General features: G+C 44.8%; 1 protein-coding gene across 3 annotated transcripts in view; it reads left to right on the top strand.

The window, feature by feature from the left end:
• Nucleotides 1–20,556, top strand: part of ATP11B (ATPase phospholipid transporting 11B (putative)) — a 456,703-nt gene that overhangs the window by 296,212 nt on the left and 139,935 nt on the right. For all 3 annotated transcript variants that reach the window (XM_069213099.1, XM_069213101.1, XM_069213100.1), the window contains exon 23: nucleotides 18,468–18,527. In XM_069213099.1, the coding sequence (XP_069069200.1) occupies nucleotides 18,468–18,527 (60 nt within the window). The remainder of the gene's footprint in view (nucleotides 1–18,467; nucleotides 18,528–20,556) is intronic.

Consider the following 20,556-nt stretch of genomic DNA (forward strand, 5'->3'; position numbering starts at 1 on the left):
TCTGTGCACACTATTTCTTACTTTGAAATAGTATATACAGAGCCAACTTCCTACATCGTGTTATATAGTGGTTAAGAAGAAACAGTTAAGGCGGAGTACACCATTCAAGCTGCTTCTGACCATTGTGGGAGCGCTGCCTGCCTTTGGCGGTTTGAAAAATAAGATAGCAGCATCAAGTGTGCCCCACATAGACCGGTTGGGGGGTTGCCAAGGAGTAAGCTATAATGAGGTATTGTCTACTCCTCTAAGGAACGCAAGCTGTTCTCGCCACCTATGCAAGGATACAATACTGGAGTTCTTCCATTTGGAGAGAATCAGTTTGTGGGCCAGATTCAGCAATAGGTCTAGGAGAAACTTAACTGCCTCTCTTTTTACTTGTGGATCGAGATGTCCTAATATTACATAGGAATATTAATGGAAGGGAATAATGCGCATGGTGCATTCAATAAACTGAAAATGCTAGACCAGTATTTCTGCAATGTGGGGCAGTAAAAGAGCATGCAAGCCAGGTCACCATTATGAACTCCACAGTTCCAACAGGTAGGAACTTGTTATAGATTAAGTTCTTGTAGTTTTTAGGGGTCCAGAAGGAACTGTTAAGAGTATATTTAGTTTGGGACAACATTGGTGATATCTTTATTTGTGAAAGGGGATTTGTAAATATTCTTCCAGTCAAATTTTATATTGCTTTTGCATGGTTCGGCTTCCTATTTTTGTTCAGTTCATGAGTGAACGTTAGTCGATTTTGGCAGGAGTAGTTTTTATACTTTGGAAACCACACCTCTAGCTTTACATAAGCAAGGAGTGAGGTTAGGTAGCAATGGATATTTGTTTAGAGTTGAGTTTTTAGATAGCTGAATCTTAAGTTTTAAAAATGTGTAGAAGTCGAGTTTTTTCAATAAGTTGTGGTTCTGTGGCATGTGTGGCTGTAGATACACACGCTCAGAATACTTTTGCTATCTAGTGTTGGGTTCTGAGTGCCTCAAGATGTTTTTCTTCAAGAAGCATTTTCGAGTCACAGGATTGCGTGGCTCCTCCTTCTCTGTGATACTGCGCCTCGGCATTGAGTCCTTTCTTAGACTTTCTATCCGCCTTCGGGTTTAGACGTATATTCTTTGCTCAGTTTTTGACTTGCTCCGGCCCAATACTTTCTTTCTGTGTATCCTTTATTCAACGTTATTGTTATTTTGATCACATTTTCCATCTTGCGTTTGTAGTTTCTAGTTCGTCAGTTCATCTACCAGCTGCGCGCTCTTTCGGCAGACCTTGCCTAGCCTTGTGCCTACCTCCACGCGGCACAGAAGAAAATGCAGGACTGTTGAGAAGGACATCGTGCCGTTCCTTCCTCGGTGTCACTTCAAGTTCCCCCACACTGACCACCTCCAGGTGTGCAACTTGTGCCTCTCACTGGATCACCAGACGGCTACTGTGACGCAAGGCGATCGTTCAGATTGAAGAAGACCTGTCGGGACCGAAGAGTGCACGGTTTGGAAATGGCACATAACTCCTCAGACGCTCCAGTGATCTTCGGGGGAGAACATGTGCAAGAGGAGCCCAACCAGGAGGCTGCGGTCTCTATTCACAATTCAGAAACCAAACATTCAGTCTGACATGGAAAGCCACTAGGTACAGCCCCTCCTGCCCACTCTAAAACTCATTTAAAAAAAACCTTTGAGGTTACCTGACCACCACTGCCACTAGGTCATGGTCTGTCTCGGAAGGACATTTCGGCTGCCCCGCCCATCGGCTCGGCACCAAAGAGATTGAAGACTCTTGTTGCGTCTTTAGTATCAATCTCTTCCATTTCGGTCCAAAACCTTCAACACCGAGTGTATTGGCTCCGAGCTGAAGCAGCTCTTAATCAGTTTCGAAAAGGGTCTACCATTGGTTCCGAAAATGCAAGGCACTACCCCTTCGGAGCAATTGGATTCTAGTCAATCCTCCACTTCACAGTCTCCTATTTAGCCAGTTCTAGAGACCATGGAATCTAAGCAGCGATGGTTATGTATTCAAGAAGGGACAGAACATATTGTGGCTACCCCCTCTGTTACTTTCAAAAGGAAGCTAACTTTCCAGAAGGCATTGAACACATCACCGCCTCAGAAAGAGACTTTAAAGGATAAAACCAAGACAACCAAGCCGTCACCTTCTCCTCCTGATCCACCACATTCACCACTCCCACTTCCTGCTTCCCCTCCACCTCCTTCTCATTCTCCAGCCTCTCCCACTGCAGGAGACTTCACCCCTCAGGGTTCACCTTTGTTTGTAGAGGAATATTTAGGAGACACACGTCCAGACACAGACCCTTGGGACTCTTATGAACCAGATCCCATCTTTAATATTGATCCAGATGTATATCCTGCACGGTCCTCTCCTCCAGACGATACTACTAGCTTACCAACAAGTCATTGCTAGGGTAGCCAATGTGCAGAGCCAATCCTAGAGCTTGTCCGCTCTAGGATTATAACACCCAGGGTGGACAAGAAACACAAGCCTGCACCTTCCGACACACTATTCATCAGGTCTCTGGTCCCACCAGATTCCATAGTGGCCTCCACCGACAGGAAGAGTTAACCATCAGGCTACTGGGGACTCTTCTCCACCAGAAACGGAGAACAAGAGGCTTGATGCGGCAGACAAAAGAGAGGCTGCACAAGCAGCAAATCATTGGCCTATTGCCAGTTCACATGCCTTGCTCTGTAGGTACGACCGGGCTCACTGGGATGAGATGGAGGAGCTCACCCAGTATCTCCAAGATGAGCACGGAAAACATAGCCAGCAGATTATTTCAGAGGGGCAAATAATGCAATTGGATATGCTGTAAATGCCACTGATTCGGCTGCACGTGGGATAACACCAGCATTTTATTGAGGAGGCATGCATGGCTTAGATGGTCAGGCTTCAAGCCCCAAACAGAACAAGCCTCAACCTTTCTCTTGAGGTTCTTTCGGAGGGGCATAATGAGGCAACAATTTCAGAGGCGGGGGGTAAGAGTACTACCACCCGTGGTTCACTGTCCTCAGGAAAACACTGTCTATATACATCTTCCCAAACCCCACACCTCATCGGTAGGGGGCCACCTTCAGTATTATCACACGCAATGGATAGACATACCATCAGACCAATGGGTGCTCTCCATTATTCAACGTGGTTCTTGTCTGGTGCTGATTTCCACAAGTCCAAACATTCCCCTTTGCGCACACAGGTTATCTCACGCGCATCTCGCCTTTCTAAAAGAAGTGCAGTCTCTACTCCTCAAAGGGGCCATAGAGCCTGCTCCATTACAGTATCAGAGAACAGGAGTATACTCCCTATATGTTCAATTACTCAAAAAGGGCTGCTCACTCAGACCCATACTGGATCTCAGACCTCTAAACCACTACATTCTCTTGGAACATTTTCAAATGGTTACTATTAAGGATGTTATACCACTCCTTCAACAAGGCAACTTCATGATGACTCTAGATTTGAAGGACGACTATTTCCATATCCCAATTCACCCTGCACACCGCAAATACCTAAGATTTGTGGTTGCTGTAAAGCATTCTCAATTCAGAGTTCTCCCTTTTTGGAGTCACAGCCAGTCCCAGGGTATTTACCAAGTGCCTAGCCATTGTCCAGCACATCTCAGAAGACAGAACATTCATGTGTTAACTTACTTAGACGATTGGCTCATCAAAGTCAGTACTACAGCACTGTAAATCCCACACTCAAGCCACAGTAAATCACCTTCACAAATTAGGGTTCACAATCAATTTTCTCAAATCCCACCTACAACCTCTTAAAATTCAACCGTCTAGGGTCCATTCTCAGTGCGGAGCTGGGGTTAGCATACCCCAGTCCAGCCCATATTCACTTTTCCATCATTTTCTTCCTCAATTTCAGGAGAATCGCACTAAGTCAGGACATCATGCGCCTCTTAGAGACAGTGGCTTCCTGTATTGCCATTGTCCCTCTTGCCATCTCCTCATGCCTTCACTACAGCAATGTCTGTCTCAAACGTGGTCTCAGTCAAGGGGTCACCTTCGAGATCTAGTGTTGTTGGTAGACCGTCAGACTTACCTCTCTCGGCAATGGTGGAACTCCACCAACCTATTAAAAGAACTGCCTTTTTGACACCCTCTGCCTCAGCTCATTCGTACCATGGATGCATCCCTGACTGATTGGGGCGCACATCTTCAGAACTTCACAGTCCAAGGCATCTCGAATCTGTCACCAATCCATGCACAACAGTTATCTGGAACTTCAAGCGGTATTTCTAGCCCTGAGAGTTTTACTTTCTCACCTGTCTCACAAAGTTGTCTTACTCAAGATGGACAACATGGCAGCAATGTATTATCTACAAAAACAGTGGGGGGACACAGTCATTCCAGTTATCACAACTTTCACAAACATTTTAGAAGTGGGCTCATCACCATCACATTCATCTACTGGCAGCGTATCTTCCAAGAACAGACAAGTTCACAGACCTGCTCAGCAGGATGTATCAAAAAGTCCACAAATGGGAACTCTATTCACAAGTCCTTCAAAAATACTTCTAAAAGCGGGGAACTCCTCAAATGGACCTTTTCACCAAAGTGTAAAGCGCAAAATGCCCAAGTTTCGCATCCAGGTACCTTCATCCTCTGTCCAAGGGCAGTGCTGTATGGATGAACTGGTAGGGGTATTTGCCTACACTTTTCCACTTTTCCCTCTCATTCCACTTATGGTTCGGAAACTCTGACAGATATTTCTCACCATGATCCTGGTAGCTCCCACTTGGGCATGTCAGCCATGGTTCACAACATTCCTGGACCTCTCACAGGTTCCTCACAAGAAGCTCCCCAACAGGCCAGACCTTCTCACACAGAATCAAGGACAAATCAGACACCCAGATCACAAGTCTCTCAACCTTGAGATATTGCTCCTGAAGTCATAGAGTTTAGTTATCCCAAGTTACCTTCTGAGTGCATGGAGATTTTTAAGGAAGCTCTTAGGCCAACAACTAGATCATGTTACGCAGTGAAATTGAAACATATATCTTTTACTGCCAGTCCAAAGACACTGTCTCCCATGAAACATCTGTCCAAGATATAATTGTTGTTAGCTTCTCTTGTGAAAAGCAAACTTGGCTTACACTTCAATCCAATTAGATCTTGTAGCCATAGCTGCCTATTTACAAAACAGACAACATACTTCTCTGTTCAGAATCTGTTATCAAAGCCTTCATGGAAGGACTTAAGAGTAATTCCTCCTGTACTACCCCTTTTCCCACTAGACTCATAGGCCCACCTTTTGAGCCACTACATTCATATCCTATTCAGTTCCTCTACTGGAAAATGGCTTTTTTTTTTTTAGTCGCTGTTGCATTGCTCAGAAGCTTAAGTGAACTCCAAGCATTAACTTTAGAAAAACTTTTCTTTCAAATATACAAAGACAGGGTGGTCCTCCATACAAACCCAAGGATCCTACCAAAAGTAGTTTCTCAATTCCACCTCGATCAAATCATTGAATTACTGGTTTTCTTTCTGCAGCAGACAGAGTACTCCACACTTTAGATGTCAGAAGGGTGCTCATGGATTACATTGATAGGACTAAAGAATTTAGGAAAACAAAACAGCTTTTTGTAGCCTTTTCTGTACCACATAGGGGTAATGCAATTTCAAAAAATTGCATAGCTAGGTGTATTAAGTGCCTACAAACTTGGTATGCTAAAGCATAAAGACAGCTGCCACTAACTCCTGGAGCACATTCCACTAGGAAGAAAGGTGCCACTGTGGCGTTCTTGGGAAACCTTCCTTCAGCTGACATTTGTAAAGCAACTACTTGGTCTACACCGCATACTTTCGCAAAACATTACTGTGTGGATGTACTAGCACATCAGCAAGCCAATGTAGGACCAACTGTCCTAAGAACATTTTTCCAGACAACTGCAACTCCCACAGGCTAGCCACTGCTTTTATTGAGTGAGGGGGGTTGCTTTACAGTCTATGCAGGTCATGTGTATCTACAGCCACACATGCCATCGAACAGAAAATGTTACTTACCCAGGAAACACGTCTGTGGCTTACAGTGCTGTAGATTCACATGCGCCCTCCCTGGATGCCTGTTGTCATTTCAGTTACCTTCTTACTGTATATATTTGTACAAATGTACATACTCTTCCATTGACATCTTTCTGTATACTTCTCCTATACCCTTTCTCGACCGCTTATGGGAAAACAATGTAAAAGGATTCAATGCCCAAGTGCAATATCAACGAGGAGGAGCCACTCGATCCCGTAGCAAGAAACAACTTGTAGCACTCTGAACCCATCACTAGGTGGCAGGAGTATGCAGAGCATGTGGATTTACAGCACTGCATGCCACAAACAGATGTCTACTAGGTAAGTAATGTTTTCGTTGTGCAGATTGGAGAAGGGGCATGGAGAGGAACTGGCATTCAGGTGTTTGACTGGGTTAATTGCTTTCTTTGACCATTCATGCCACATAACTGATTGTCCCTCAATTTTAATTTTAGGGTTGAGCCGTATGGATGCTAGATTGGAGTTGCTGAGCCTTGTTTTGTATTTGTAGTCCATTCTTAGTATCACTTTTTCAGCATCGTTCATGATGTATTTACTATGGGCTGGGTGAAAGTTTTTCATTGTTATACGGAAATAGGTCTATCATCCATTATCAATTTTGCCATATCCACCCATTCTGGTGAGTAGTCTGACTCAATAATTGACAGATTAATGCCTTTTTTTTAACCAAGATTGCTGTCTGGTTGTTACTGAAGTTGTCGAGGCCCATTACCCCCATATCTTTAAGAAGCATACGTTTTTTTTTTGTGAAATTGTTATTTTGTTTTGGCACAAGAATTTAATTGTAGTGTCAATGTTGGCTAAAGTGTCATCAGACATTGTCAATGGAAGCATACTAATTACACAGTTTATTATGGGGGAAATCATAATTTTATGGGACTCTGCTCTTCCCCACCATGACGGAAATTTGGGTGACAAATTGTCAAGTAACTTGTTGATATTTTTGAGTGTGGTCTCTTCATTATGCTTGATGGTGCTAATGAGATAATTGGAAAATTCTGTTCCTACATATTTGATGCTACCAGTATGCCATATGAGGCCGAAGTTTCCTAATGTTTCTTTAATTCCATTATTATTCATAATATCTGCTAGAGCCTTCTAGTTGCAGATTCCTGATCTTTGAATTTCCCCAGGCGTCAGACTGGATCCGGAGATTTTTCTTCTAGCAGTACCTCTGCGTGCCGTCAGGTGGTGTCAGTCGACTCCGCGGGGGGGTTGTTGGCGTCGTGCTCACCGTGATGTCATGTCGTATATAGGCGCCACCCCGGCGTGCTGACATCAGTTCTTTTCTTTCCGCACCAGCCTACGTGCAGATCCGGAGAGAGCTACCTGAGTCATTTTTTGACTACATCAACACTTTTGTCACAATTTTTGACCAGCATCGGGGGATGTCCGGCAAGACCGGATTCAAGCCCTGCGACTCCTGTCACAGAACTATGTCTGTGACGGATCCGCACCTTGTGTGTCTCTGGTGTCTGGACCGCTATCACAACCCAAAGTCATGCTCCAAATGTCGGGCCATGAACCCGAAAGCTTTGAGGGAGCGGTCCCTAAAGCTCATGGCAGCCTGACACTCTACTCCGCGTTTCTCACGGTCCCGTTCGAGAGGAAGGTCTCGAGACCGGCCGCAGAGTAACCACTACACCTCGTCCTCCAAGTCATCAGGACAATCGGGTCACAAGAAGAAGTCGAAGGAGGACACGCGTTCTTTGACTTCACCCTGTCAATCGGATGGTACGACGCAAGAAGAGTGTTGGCGCTCTAGGTCTCCTTCAACGGAACCTTCCTCGGGGTCGGCTCTGCTCTTCCCAGATTTCTCGCGAGCCAGAGCCACCCCTGCCCAACTTAAGGAATTTTACAAGGCCATGCGCCTCACTTTTGGGCGGTCTGACCCACCTTTGGGCATAGGTGAGTCGGTTGGGGTTCCCTCGGTTTCAAAGCTGTCGACATTGGCAGGCCCTCTCCGGATCTAAATGTGGATCTGTACCGATGCCGGTAGTGCCACTCCGACCTTCCCCAGCATCGGGTCAGACATATACGCTCCTGACGTTGGTTGGGCCCACAATCGACGTCGATCCCATCCTCATACCAGACGACCCAGAGCCGGGACAACGTAGATTCCGTTCTCTATGGGCTCTCCTGGGCCCAGGGTTGATCCAGACCCTTATTCTTGTAGGTATGGATACGAGAAGAGTATGGAGGGGGATGCTGGACCCTTTAGAATACCAGCTTGGCCCCCCAGATGGAGTTGGGTGCAGGATTTATGTGATGCTGTGGACTAGACACCTCCCCTGACACTGGTATGATCTCTCCTCCTAGAGTGGCTACGGAGGAGGGTGCTTCTTATTCTATAATGGTGGGAAGGGCGGCTGAGGTCCTGGACCTCAAGCTACCTTCTGTGGAGGTTAGGTCTAACATCCTAACCGACATGCTTCAACCGGGGTCTTCCTCCTCCCAGCCCCTTCTACCCTTTAATGAAGCACTGACAGACGTCCTTTTGGGTACTTGGTCCAGACCCAGCACAGGGGCTCCTGTGAATAGGATGATTGCCCGCCGCCATCGACCTGTGGCGTCAGATCCCAAATTCCTCACCCCACGCCTGAGAGCCTTGTCATCCAGGCTTCTTCATCTGGCGCATTCCGTGCTGCACCCCCCAGATAGGGAATCAAAAAGACTGGATAATTTGTGGAAGAAGTTGTTTTCTTCCGACAGTCTAGCCTGCGGTCCGTGAACACCGCATGCCTTTTGGGCTGCTATTCCCATACTCTCTGGGATACGGCAGTGCAAGTGCTGCCTACAGTTCTGGAGGAGACCCGGACTGTCCTTTCCCAAGCCGTAACAGATGGGAGGGATGCAGCTAAGTTAATGATTCATTGTGGACTGGATACGACCGACTCTCTGGGCATATCGGTTGCTTCGACGGTGGCATTGAGACTCCACGCCTGGCTGAGAACATCAGACTTTTCAGGGGATGTCCAGCAATCCTTGATAGACATGCCCTTTGATGGCACACGTCTCTTCGGAGACAAGGCGGAGTTTTAGCAGACTCTTTAATGATTCTCGAGCCACGGCCCGCTCCCTTGGCCTCGCGCCCGCACCTAGGTCCCCAGCAGTCTGCCTTTTGTGGCTACGGAAGGGGCACACAACCGCGTCCTTTCCGGTAAGGAGCTATAGAGAGGATTCCATTGCCAGAAGTAGGTTGTGGTTGCTATACCCGCTACGTTCTGGTGCCGAAAAAGGACCATGGTCTTCGGCCCATATTAGATCTTCGGTCCCTCGATTTCTTCCTAAAAAAGGAGAAGTTGAATGTTGACATTGGATCAGGTCCTGGCTGCCCTGGATCCCGGAGCCTGGATGGTAGCGTTGGACTTGCAAAAAGTAAACTTCCGCATTCCTGCCTCCCGGTCCACAGACATTACCTACAATTCGTGGTAGGTCACAAGCACTTTCAGTTTACCGTGCTCCCGTTTGGCGTTTCCAGTGCCCCTCGGGTGTTCACGAAAGTGATGGCAGCGGTGGCAGCTCATCTGCGCAGGTTAGGAGTCCCAGTCTCCTCCTACCTCGACGATTGGCTGTTGAAGGCGCACTCTCCCCAGACAGTCGTCTTCCACCTCCAGACTATGGCGAACCTTTTTGCATTTGCTGGGTTTCACTGTCAACGTGCCGAAGTCACACCTGACTCCTTCTCAGTCGCTCCCTTTCATCTGAGCTGTTCTGGATACAGTGCAGTTTCGGGCACATCCTCCTGAAAAACTAGTTCAGGCTATTTGGGCTATGATACCAATGTTTTAACCTCTGACCTGGATTTCGGTGAGAATGACTCGGAGGCTGCTGGACCTCATGGCCTCCTGCATCCTGCTGGTTCAAAATGCCAGATGGCCTGTGCGGGCTCTGCAGTGGGACCTGAAGTTCCAGTGAGCGCGGCATCAGGAGATTCTCTTTGACAAGGTCCAGATCTTGGAAGGAACTGTGAGAGACCTGCAGTGGTTGGTTAACGAATCAGGATTGGGTGAAGGGCAGAGCCCTCTCCTTTCCCCAAACAGATCTTACGGTCGAGACAGATGGGGTGGCCACATGGGAGAGGCAGAGATCAGAGGCATCTGGTCTCTGGTGGAAACCGGGCTCCATATCAATCATCTGGAGCTCTGAGCGATTTGACTAGCATTGAAAGCATTTCTTCCCTCCCTCAAGGGGAAAGCAGTGAAGGTGTTCACAGACAACACCACTGCCATGTGGTATTGCAACAAACAAGGCAGAGTGGGCTCGTGGACCCTTTGTCAAGAGGCCTTTCGTCTCTGGACTTGGCTGGAACATCAGGGCATTTCCTTGGCAGTTCAACACCTGCTAGGCTCCTTGAATGCCAGAGCAGTCGAGCTCAGCCGACGATGCATGGTCGACCACAAATGGCGTCTCCATTCGGTGGTGGTGCAAAGTCTCTTCCTGCAGTGGGGGAGAACCTTGGTTAGACTTGTTCGTCTCCATAGAGAACGCACAATGTCAGCTGTTTTGCGCGTTGGAGTGTCCAAGGTGGCACTCACTTGGCGATGCTTTTCGTCACGAGTGGAATTCAAGCCTCCTGTACGCATTTCCGCCCATAACACTTCTGCCCAGAGTTCTGAAGAAGATCAGGCAAGACCGGGCCCAAGTAATACTGGTGGCTCTGGACTGGACCAGAAGGTTCTGGTATTCCGAGCTTTAGAACATGGCCATAGTTCCTCCGATAAGACTGCCCCTTCGGGAGGATCTTCTGTCGCAGCAGCAGGGAAGGGGTCCTCCACCCGAACCTGTCAACTCTGTGGCTTCATGCGTGGAGTTTGAGTGGCGACAGCGGACGTCTTTTGACTTGCCACCCTAAGTCTGTGACGTTCTCTTGGCAGCCAGGCGTCCCTCAACCAAAACTGTATACGCTTGTTGTTGTCAGAAATTTGTGGCATGGTGCATCGACAATTCTGTTGATCCTCTCTCTGCTCCTCTTTCTCAAGTTCTTCTCATTATTCTTTCCCTTGCCCGGCAGGGTTCCAACCTGGGCACTCTTAAGGGATATCTCTCTGCTATCTCTGCTTTCTTGAGGTTACCAGATCAGCCTTCCTTATTTAAATCTCCCATAGTTGGCAGTTTTCTTAAAGGCCTCACACATCTTTCCTCCTATCCCATTCATTATTCCCCAATGGGATCTCAACCTGGTCTTAACATACCTTATGTATACCCTGTTTGAACCGCTTCACAACTGTCCTCTAAGGCTCTTAACTATAAAGACTGTCTTTTTAGTTGCCATTACTTCTGCCCGCAGAGTTAGTGAACTCCAGGCTCTGTCATCTAAGCCACCTTTTCTTGCCATACATCTTGACAAAGAGGTGCTTTGTGTGAGGGCTTTTTTTCTACCTAAGGTAGTGACACCCTTCCATGTCGGACAGTCCATCACCTTGCCTACCTTTTATGCGCCCCCACATCCCTCTCCTGAAGAGGAGACACTGCACCGACTGGAGCCAAAAAGAGCGTTGACAATCAACTCTTTGTGGGATATGTGAGTGCAAAGAAGGAGAAGGCTGTGCAGAAGAGGACCATTTCACGATGGGTACTCTTTTATGCATCAAAATGTGCCACGCTGTGGCTAAAAAGCAACCCCCTGAAGTTTGTGAGCTCACTCTACCAGAGCTACTGCTGCTACCACAGCGCTAGCACGGGGCTTTCCAGTCCTGGTTATTTGTCAGGCAGCAACATGGGCATCCCTGCACACTTTTACCAAACACTACTGCCTAGACAATCGGGTCCGAAGGGACGGCTACTTTGGCTGTTCAGTCCTGCAGGAGTTTTTGGTGTGATCTTTGTTCGCAGCCCACCTCCGGGGGTGGTATTGCTCGGGTATCCTTTCAAAGGTAAGGAATCTGCAACTAGAAGTCTCTGTCAGATGTACAAGTTACATACCTTCAGGATCGAAATATCTGGTAGAGACATATTCTAGTTTCAGATTTCTTACCAACCCGCCCATCCTTCCCGCACTGCGAACTGATTTCTAGGGACAGGAACTTCCCCTTAAGGGCCCTAGTTTTGGTACACCACTCTGTTCTTCATGGCTCCGCGCTACTGGCGTGGAAAGTCGTAAAAAGAAACTGACGTCCGCGCACCGGTCTGACGACTATATACGACTGGGACTTCATCACAGCGAGCACGACGCCATTGATTCCCGTGGACTCGACCGACGGCACCTGACGGCGCGCAGAGGTACTGCTCGAAGAAAAATCTCCTGATCCAGTCTGATGCCTTCCAGATATTTCATTACCGAAGGTAAGTAACTTGTACTTTAACCTCTGATTTGTCTTTATTATGCAAATAACCTGATACCTCTGAGAACTCCCTAATAGATGACATTAAGGGAGTGATGAAAGGGGGCATCTTCTGTGGTAATTAAAATATCATCTGCAGAAGCAGCTGTTTTTATGGTGGTATTTTCCAAGTGGTACACCGGTTATATCCCTTAGGTTATGGATAAAAGGTTCCAACGTAGGAGGAAGAGTGGAGGTGAGAGGGGTCCACTCTTGTTTAAGTTCCTTGTTTAAGAGAAAATGGGTTGGAAATCATGCCCGTGACTAACCCTGGCAACTGGTTTGTGATAGAGTGCCGTTATCGTTTTGATCAAATCTTCGCCAAGGTTACATTTCTTAAGGACAGATTCGAAATAGTGCCAATCTACTTTATCAAATGTTTTTTCTGCATCTAGTGGAACTGCTGCTGTAGAAGTGTTTGAAATTTTGGGTTTCTCAATGACTTAGCAGAGTATTCTTGTGATGTTGCTGGATATTTTATTTTTTAGAAATCCATCTTGTGATGGCTGGATGAGCTTAGATATGTATTTTCATAGTCTGAAGGAAAGTATGATAGCATACATTTTACAGTTTAGGATTAAGCAACTGGTAGGATGCCTGTGACTTGACCGGTACTGGCAAAGTGGATAAAAAGTTTTAGCAGTGATGTGATAACTTGAGTGGAGAATGTTTTAAAGAATTGTGCTGTATACCTGTCAGGGCTTGGACTTTACCAACTTTTTGCTTTTCAACAGCATTAACTATTTTCAGTTTCACTATTTGATCATTGATCACATTCATCTCTTCTGTCAATTTGGGTACGGCGGTCTCCTAGAGATACAAATCACACTACTTGTGGTCTGTTGATGTATTATTAGGTTATAGTTCCTGATAAAAATCTCCGAAAATATCAGCAATTTTATTCGCAGTAGTATGTGCAAGACCTTTTTTGTCCTTCAATGGGTTTATAGAGTCTTTGCCATCTGTGTTTTAAGCAAGCTGCTAAGGTTTTCCCTGCTATATTAGCTTTACATAGTCTAATGATTCGGAGTCCATATGATTTAATTCCCTTCTTTTACGTTTTAATTGAACTTTTTTGGTATTTTCCGTTTTCTTTTCTTTTGAGTTGGAGATTGCAGGGTTTGAAGCAGTCTCTTGCATATAGATTTAATCAGATTCTAGTAAAGTGCCCAAGAGGGTCATATATTGTATCCACCACTCCTTCTGCACTCTGTTATATAATAGAATTCATATTCATATAATGTTAGTAAATTTAACGTGTAATTCTGGCAAAATCAGGTACCCTGTCAAGTACTGCTCTCTTGGACAGCCTATTAACCAAGTCATCAATTTCAGCATAACTGTAACCTTTACCTTTCTTGCTGTTTTATTCTTCTGTGCCCATATTTTAGATGTAGAGTTCTATGGAGAAATCTTGGAAATGTCATTTTAAAAAGCATGTTTTCTTGAAAATTGGCTCATTCAGTATCTTGCAGACAATCTCAGCTTCTCTGCTGATTCCCTGTACTCCCATAGCCAAGACACCTCCAGACTGCAGGCTAAGAAGTGTAAATATTAGAAATAAGTCTCAGACCTTTTCCATCTGTTCACCCAAGACATGGAACAACATCCCTGTATCGATCAGGATTCCTCCATCGTCGCTCCAATTTAGGAGAGAGTAGAAGACTCACCTCATCAAACATGTTATAAGTCAGTAATCCGGTAACCTCTCTTAAAACTCATTGACTTTAGGCTTGTCTTTAACCTTGTATATAACTCCGCTGCCTCTTAGCTAGGTTCACACCATAGAAATACTGCATACATCCTTACCTTTTTATTCCTTCGGTTCCAGATAACTAATTTTCCGTCCATTAATATCTTATGGTTAATATCTTATGGTTTTTCCACATAGGACTAGGGTTATCTAAGTTTAGAATATTTTGGCTTCTATGTTTTAGGTCAAAGAAAACATGTCACATTGGAGTTGGTATATTAAATTCTACTATTGCCCAAATGGGAGTTTGTAACCATTAAATCAAAATTTTGACTTTTTCTGCCCGGTCCACAGAAAGTCAGAGATAATCTTTTCAAAGGTTAAGTAATCCGTGAAGTGTTTTTTTTTTTTTTTTTGCAAATGTAAGTGATTTGGCAGAAGATAACTGTGTTAAGCTTCTCTCTTATGCCCACGTTTGACAGTTCCCTTATTTTATCTCATGTGGAGATTTAAATGATTTTCTTACATCTTGTCATTTTCTCTAGCCATTGTAATCCCAAGGTATTAAATCCCTTTGTCTGTCCTCTTGTGTACAACAGATATTGTATTAATGTTTTTTTAAGATGATCATTCCAACTGTTTTTTACCCAGTACAATAGGTAGCCAGACACTTTCCCAAATCTACTAATGAGCTTCAATTTGGCTGGCTCTGAGCTATCACGATCAGTAATTAATAGAATCATGTTACCTTCATAGAATAAAGGTTTGACCAGCTTTCCTCCATATCCTATTCCTTAAAAATCATTGCAGTATTTCAAAGCTACAGCCAAGACCTCAGGCATGATATTAAGTATGAACGGTGACAATGGGTATTCCTCTTTGGTTCCTTTCTGTAGTTCAAGTTGTTTTGAGCTTATACCATCTACTATTACTACAGCATTTGAGTCATTATACAGTAAATGCTGTTACTAAACTTCTAGCTACAGCCCATTTTAATAACCGCTATAAAGAAGGCCCAGTTAATATTATCAAAAATATTTACAGCACCAACAAATATTACAAGTGTATTTCTCTCTTGTTTCTTATGTTTTCTTTTAATATCCTATAAAAACCTAATGTTGTGATATCAATCAATTAAACATTAATAGAGCGCAGGAAATCACCCATGAGGGTCTCGAGGTGCTGGAGCTGTATGCTGCTGTGTGGAGGAATGATCATTCAAATATCCAGGTCTTTAGTTCTCTTCTGAATTGCTGGAATGACGGTGCGGTCCTGAGGTGCAGCGGGAGGTTTTTCCAAGCCTTGGCTGCCGGGTGCAATAAGGGGCGTCCTCTGCTGTTGACTCGACGGATCCGTGGGGTGTCTGCGAGGGAGAGGGAAGCTGATTGGAGGTGTCTGGTCGGTTGGTGGAAGGTGAAGTGTTTGTTAATGTATGCTGGTCTTTCATTGTGCAGGGCCTTGAAGGTGTTGGTCAGCATCTTGATCTGGCATCTCTTCTAAGTCGGCAGCCAGTGTAGTTTTTTGAGATGGTATGTGATGTGGGTCCTTCTGAGGAGTGCAAGTACGAGTCTTGCCGCTGAGTTGTGATTGTCTGGAGTCTTTTCAGGAGGCGTGCTGTGATTCCCACATAGAACATGTTTCCATAGTCCAGTCTGTTAGTGATGAGGGCCTGTGTGACTGTCCTTCTGGTGTCTGCTAGGGGCCACCTGAAGATCTTGCAGATCATACGAAGGGGTGGAAGTATTGTGGAAGCAGGCAGATGATACTGCATCCACTTGTTTCTTTATGGATAGTTTGCTATCCAGGATAATGTCGAGGTTGCAGGCATGGTCTGTTGGGGCGGAGGAGGGGTTGCTGAGGCCTAGGGGCCACCATGTGTCAGTCCATGGCGAAGTGTTGCTCCCAAAGATGAGGACTTCAGTTTTTTTTGTGTCGAGTTTGAGACAGCTGTCCTTCATCCAGTCCGCTACGTTCATTATGCATCTGTAGAAGTTAGCTTTTGTGTTGGATGGATTTTCATACACTGAGAGGATGAGCTGTGTGTCATGAGCGTAGGAGATGATATTGAGTGTTTGTGATCTAACAATGATGGGGTTGCATTCATGTAGGTGTTGAATCGGGTCAGGCTGAGGGATGATCCTTGGGGGACTCCACTGATGATCATCTTGGGCTCTGAGGTGAACGGTGGAAGACTGATCCTTTGGGTTCTGCCGGTGAGGTAAGAGGCGATCCATTTTAGGGTGTTTCCTTGAATCCCGATGTAATGGAGTCTGTTGATCAGGATGTGGTTTTCCAGTTTCTTTGCGTGGAGCTGGGGGGGGCACAGTGCCAGGGTATGTGGGCCCAGCAATGAAGTGTATGCTGTGGTGGTTGGACAAGGTGAGTGGTGCGTATGTACCTGACTGTTGCTGGAGGTGAAGATGGGGTCGAGCATGTGTTCTGCGATGTGGGTAGAGTCAGTGATGAGCTGCTTGAGGCTGATGTTGCGCAAGCTTTCCTGGAGATCGGTGGAGTTGGTGTCGTTAAGGAGATGGTTGAGGGCCCATAGGAATATGTAGTGCTCGGAGTAGATTGCCTGCAGGGCGATAAGTTGCAGGATGGCGTTGCAGAAGCTGGGGCATGATCCTGGTGGTCTGTAGGCAAGAGTGCTTTTGATGGTGCTTTTTCTGTGTGGAGTTGGACGTTGATGTGTTCCATTACCGGTGTCTGGTTGTCAGGGGATATCGTGCAGCAGATGGTGTCCCTGTAGATGATCGTGATTACGCATCCGTGCTTTTCGGTTCGATCCCGGTGAGTTATCTCGTAACCTTTGGGGATGGCGGTGGCAATGTCATACCATCACTCTTCCATATAAAACACAGTTGACATTTATTCACAATGCTTTCGGTGAGTGCTTCCAGCCTGAAGTCCAAAAATTTAGAAATTATAGTTAAATATTGCTGTTAAACTTGGATGTCAAACTTTTAACAGTTTTTAGTGTAAGGGCCAGTCACTCTATATTACATTTTCTCCAGCCTTCCCCCACTTTAGGAACTCCTGTAGGGGTTTCAGAAATGATTGATGTTGAGGTTTGTTTTTTTGCCGTAGTTCTTTATTAAGTTTTACAAAATGTTAACATATACATTCAGGCGCTGATAGCGGGTCACAATACTATCATGATAAATTATATAATACTTATCAGTCCCTGAATACGTCATGGATTGCCGCATGTCTCAGACTCCCAGATGTGTTCAACCAATCTTTCTGGTGTCCAAGGCCTCCATGCTCATCTGGAAATCGGGGTAGGAGAACTTGTGTATCCTGCTCACAAGATCTACTACACCTTTTAACAGTAACTAGCATGAAACATTTCAACTGCGCTCCAACATGGAGTATTCTTTAGTGTCCACTGTGGAGAACCAGCCCATTGGCCCCCAGTGTGTGAGCACCCTGTCTTTAAGTATTTTGCTGTGGTAATGGGAGGAGAGCAGGGCCTTGCCGAGTCTCCAGGCGTTTTTTTTGGACAGTGTAACTGTATATATTACATGGGGCTGAACTGGGTCAAGTCCAGCTGTATAGTCAGTGTGTCGCGAGCCACTGAAAGAAAACCTCTAGCCTCGCTCACCAGCCAGGCAGTGGGGTGTCTACCTGCATGTGCGGTGTTTCAAGATGGCCCCTCATCCGTCTTTGCCATCAGTTTGTCAAGGTATGTGTCCCCCACTCCCATTGTGTTGCTGCTCCTGGCTGTCTAGACAGTGAGTGCTAGGTGGTTGCCTCAGCAGTCACCCACATAAAAAGGTCTCAGCCACAGGGATAGCGGGGAGCCCCAGCGGATTTACATGCCATTGCTTTGCAGCACGTTAAGAGATGGAACGCCAGGTCTACAAACTTTGTGCCATATTTATTCATACGTGCTGTTTAGAGTTTTTTAGTGCTCCTTCTATTTAGCATCTCTGGGTAGCTCTGTTTTGTAATTTGCCTCTGTGGCAACATTAACAGCATGGGCACAAGGTGACATTCTATAGAGCTGATGCTTCACTTTCGTTAGAGGCTCTACTTTGCACTACGTGGCAGTCATTATGGATACTAAAAATCAACTATTCTTGAGTTGAGGATATTTCAAAAGCTAAAGAATCTTAAATTGTGTGCAGTACCCAGCAGTAATTTCCTACCAAAGGTAAATAACGTTCTCTTCTTGTTTCTTTGCTTGGCCTTCAAGTAGAAATGATCATTGAATAGAAAAAGCACCTTTTAATGAAAGCTCTATTACAAATGTTTTACTTCACCTCTTTAGGGACTGTTGTGCTGCTATTTTAATTATTCTCTGTAATGTATTACTATAGAAGCCTTGTTGGTGATTTATTTTATTTTCAAAACTTTAACTCGTTTTTGATTGTTCTTTTCCAGAATGTGTGTTTTATTACACCACAGTTTTTGTACCAGTTTCTTTGCTTGTTTTCACAGCAAGTAAGTTCACTGTTTTATTGTATTCTTTCTTTGTGATGGCCTAGGCTAATAGCTATAGTCATTTTTGCACGTCATTCAACTGTTATCATAGCATTGTTTCTGTTTTATGTTCCTTTCACTGCCATCTCTTATTTGCTTTTGCCTAGGACTGGAAATAATAGTGCTTGGTATCCCTAGTACTTTCATATGTTTGTTTGCATTACTGATTTGTGCAGCTTGAAGTCCTACTGCTTTTGAAACAAACGCATTATTTCTACACAATATTACTTCATACATCTCTGGCCCTGCCTGTATTAACTGTGATCCCCAAGTTTATTATTTTGAGCTGCTCAGAACAGTTATTGATCTGGTTATGGACGCTGCGCCATGCAAATGTAAATGATTGTGTGGCTCATGTGTTGCCTGCATTTTTAATATGGAATTATTTTTTCTCAGTCATTGGATTTGTCCTATGTTTAAATTGTGTTGGAGAATTCCCATACATTGGGTATATATTTTGTAGTCGTCAGCTCCATGTCGGACTGAGCTTCCAAGTGCACCTCATAAAAGAAGACTATAATAAACCAGCCCTCTCTACAGTTTCTAGTTTATTTACTTTTTTTTCATTGTGGAAAGCAGGCCTTTTCAGTTTGTATTGCATTTTTCCCACAAATTTGAATACTTCAATGTTATTTCAACTGGCACCATTTAGGAATCTTATATAATTTTTTTCTGAGTGATGAGGAGCGTTCTTAAGTGACAGTGCCTTTTCCTTTTTTTCTAAATATAAGTGGATTGTCATTATTTGTACCGATCACTTCCCTCAAGAAAAAGACTGCTGATGACATTCATGAAAAGAGCCTGTATTGTCATGTGGTATAAATTTGTAGCAGTTGTTACTATAACTTTTAAAACCAAAAAACTTGGTACACGGGTAAATAAAAGCAAAGATCTCAAATCTGGACAAGTCTTCCCATCTTACCGCTTGAAGGAAGAGAGTTTTCAAGATTGTCATGGTTGTCCTGCGTTTTAATCCTTTCACTGTTTGGCAGGGTATAATGTGTACCTTGACACAGAAGACATACTAGTTACACATCTATACATGAACCTCACCTGTGTGATTTAATCGTCAAATAATGATGATCATTGTCAGATTCAGATCACTGCAAACTCTGTATGTCAGAATGTTGCAGTGGGCACAACAACGAGCCTGCCAGACTCCATCCCCATCGGCCTTTTTAAACAGGTCTGAGGCTGTGCTGGGTGCTGACAGCAAAAAGGGGGTACAGTGAATAAGTGTAGTGGATTGGGGCGCACAGGTGAAGATGTTTGTTGATAGTCACAAAGCTCACCTCATAAGATGGAGCTTTTCTGGGTTTTTCTTCAGTCTTTCATGAGTGAAAGCTTTTTTGTACTAAACAGGACTACTTTTACTCTCACATCAACTTAAAATACATGTCGACTTTTTCCCCCCCATGGATAATACATAAATAGTAACATTTTGCAGCAGATTAAACAAGCATAAGATTTACTCTAATGACAATGCTCTATAGTAAACATTCACCATATCAGTGGCCCAGGCCCAGTACCTTTATAGTGCTTGAGTGAAAAAAATAGTCATGAGAGTGGTCTGTTGTGCAGAGCACTCATTAATTCTTTACAACTTGAAACACATTGGAAACAAAGGTTCACACAGAATCTGCAGTTGACACTGCAGAGGCACAAAAGACTTATTACAGCACAATCTTGATGGCGTGAGTGAATCCCATTATGTAGATGCAGGCGGCAGATGAAGAAACCCAACGGGACTCCCGCAACCCAAACAAATTATGTCTGTCTAGCCATAGCTAGCACTAAGCTGAGACCTCTGAAGACCATGCTGGGAGTGGTCGAATAATTCCAAGGATGCTTCTAAAGCTTTTGAGGGGATGCCTCAGAAGATATGTCAAGAATCACCACAAACATTTGGAAAATGTTCTGATCATCTGTCTTTTAAATACTCTGGACTGGAGAGCCAGGCTCACAGATGAAGAGCAGAGCCGAACCACAG

This window comes from Pleurodeles waltl, chromosome 11 (assembly GCF_031143425.1).
Source record: "Pleurodeles waltl isolate 20211129_DDA chromosome 11, aPleWal1.hap1.20221129, whole genome shotgun sequence".
NCBI classification, from domain to species: domain Eukaryota; kingdom Metazoa; phylum Chordata; class Amphibia; order Caudata; family Salamandridae; genus Pleurodeles; species Pleurodeles waltl.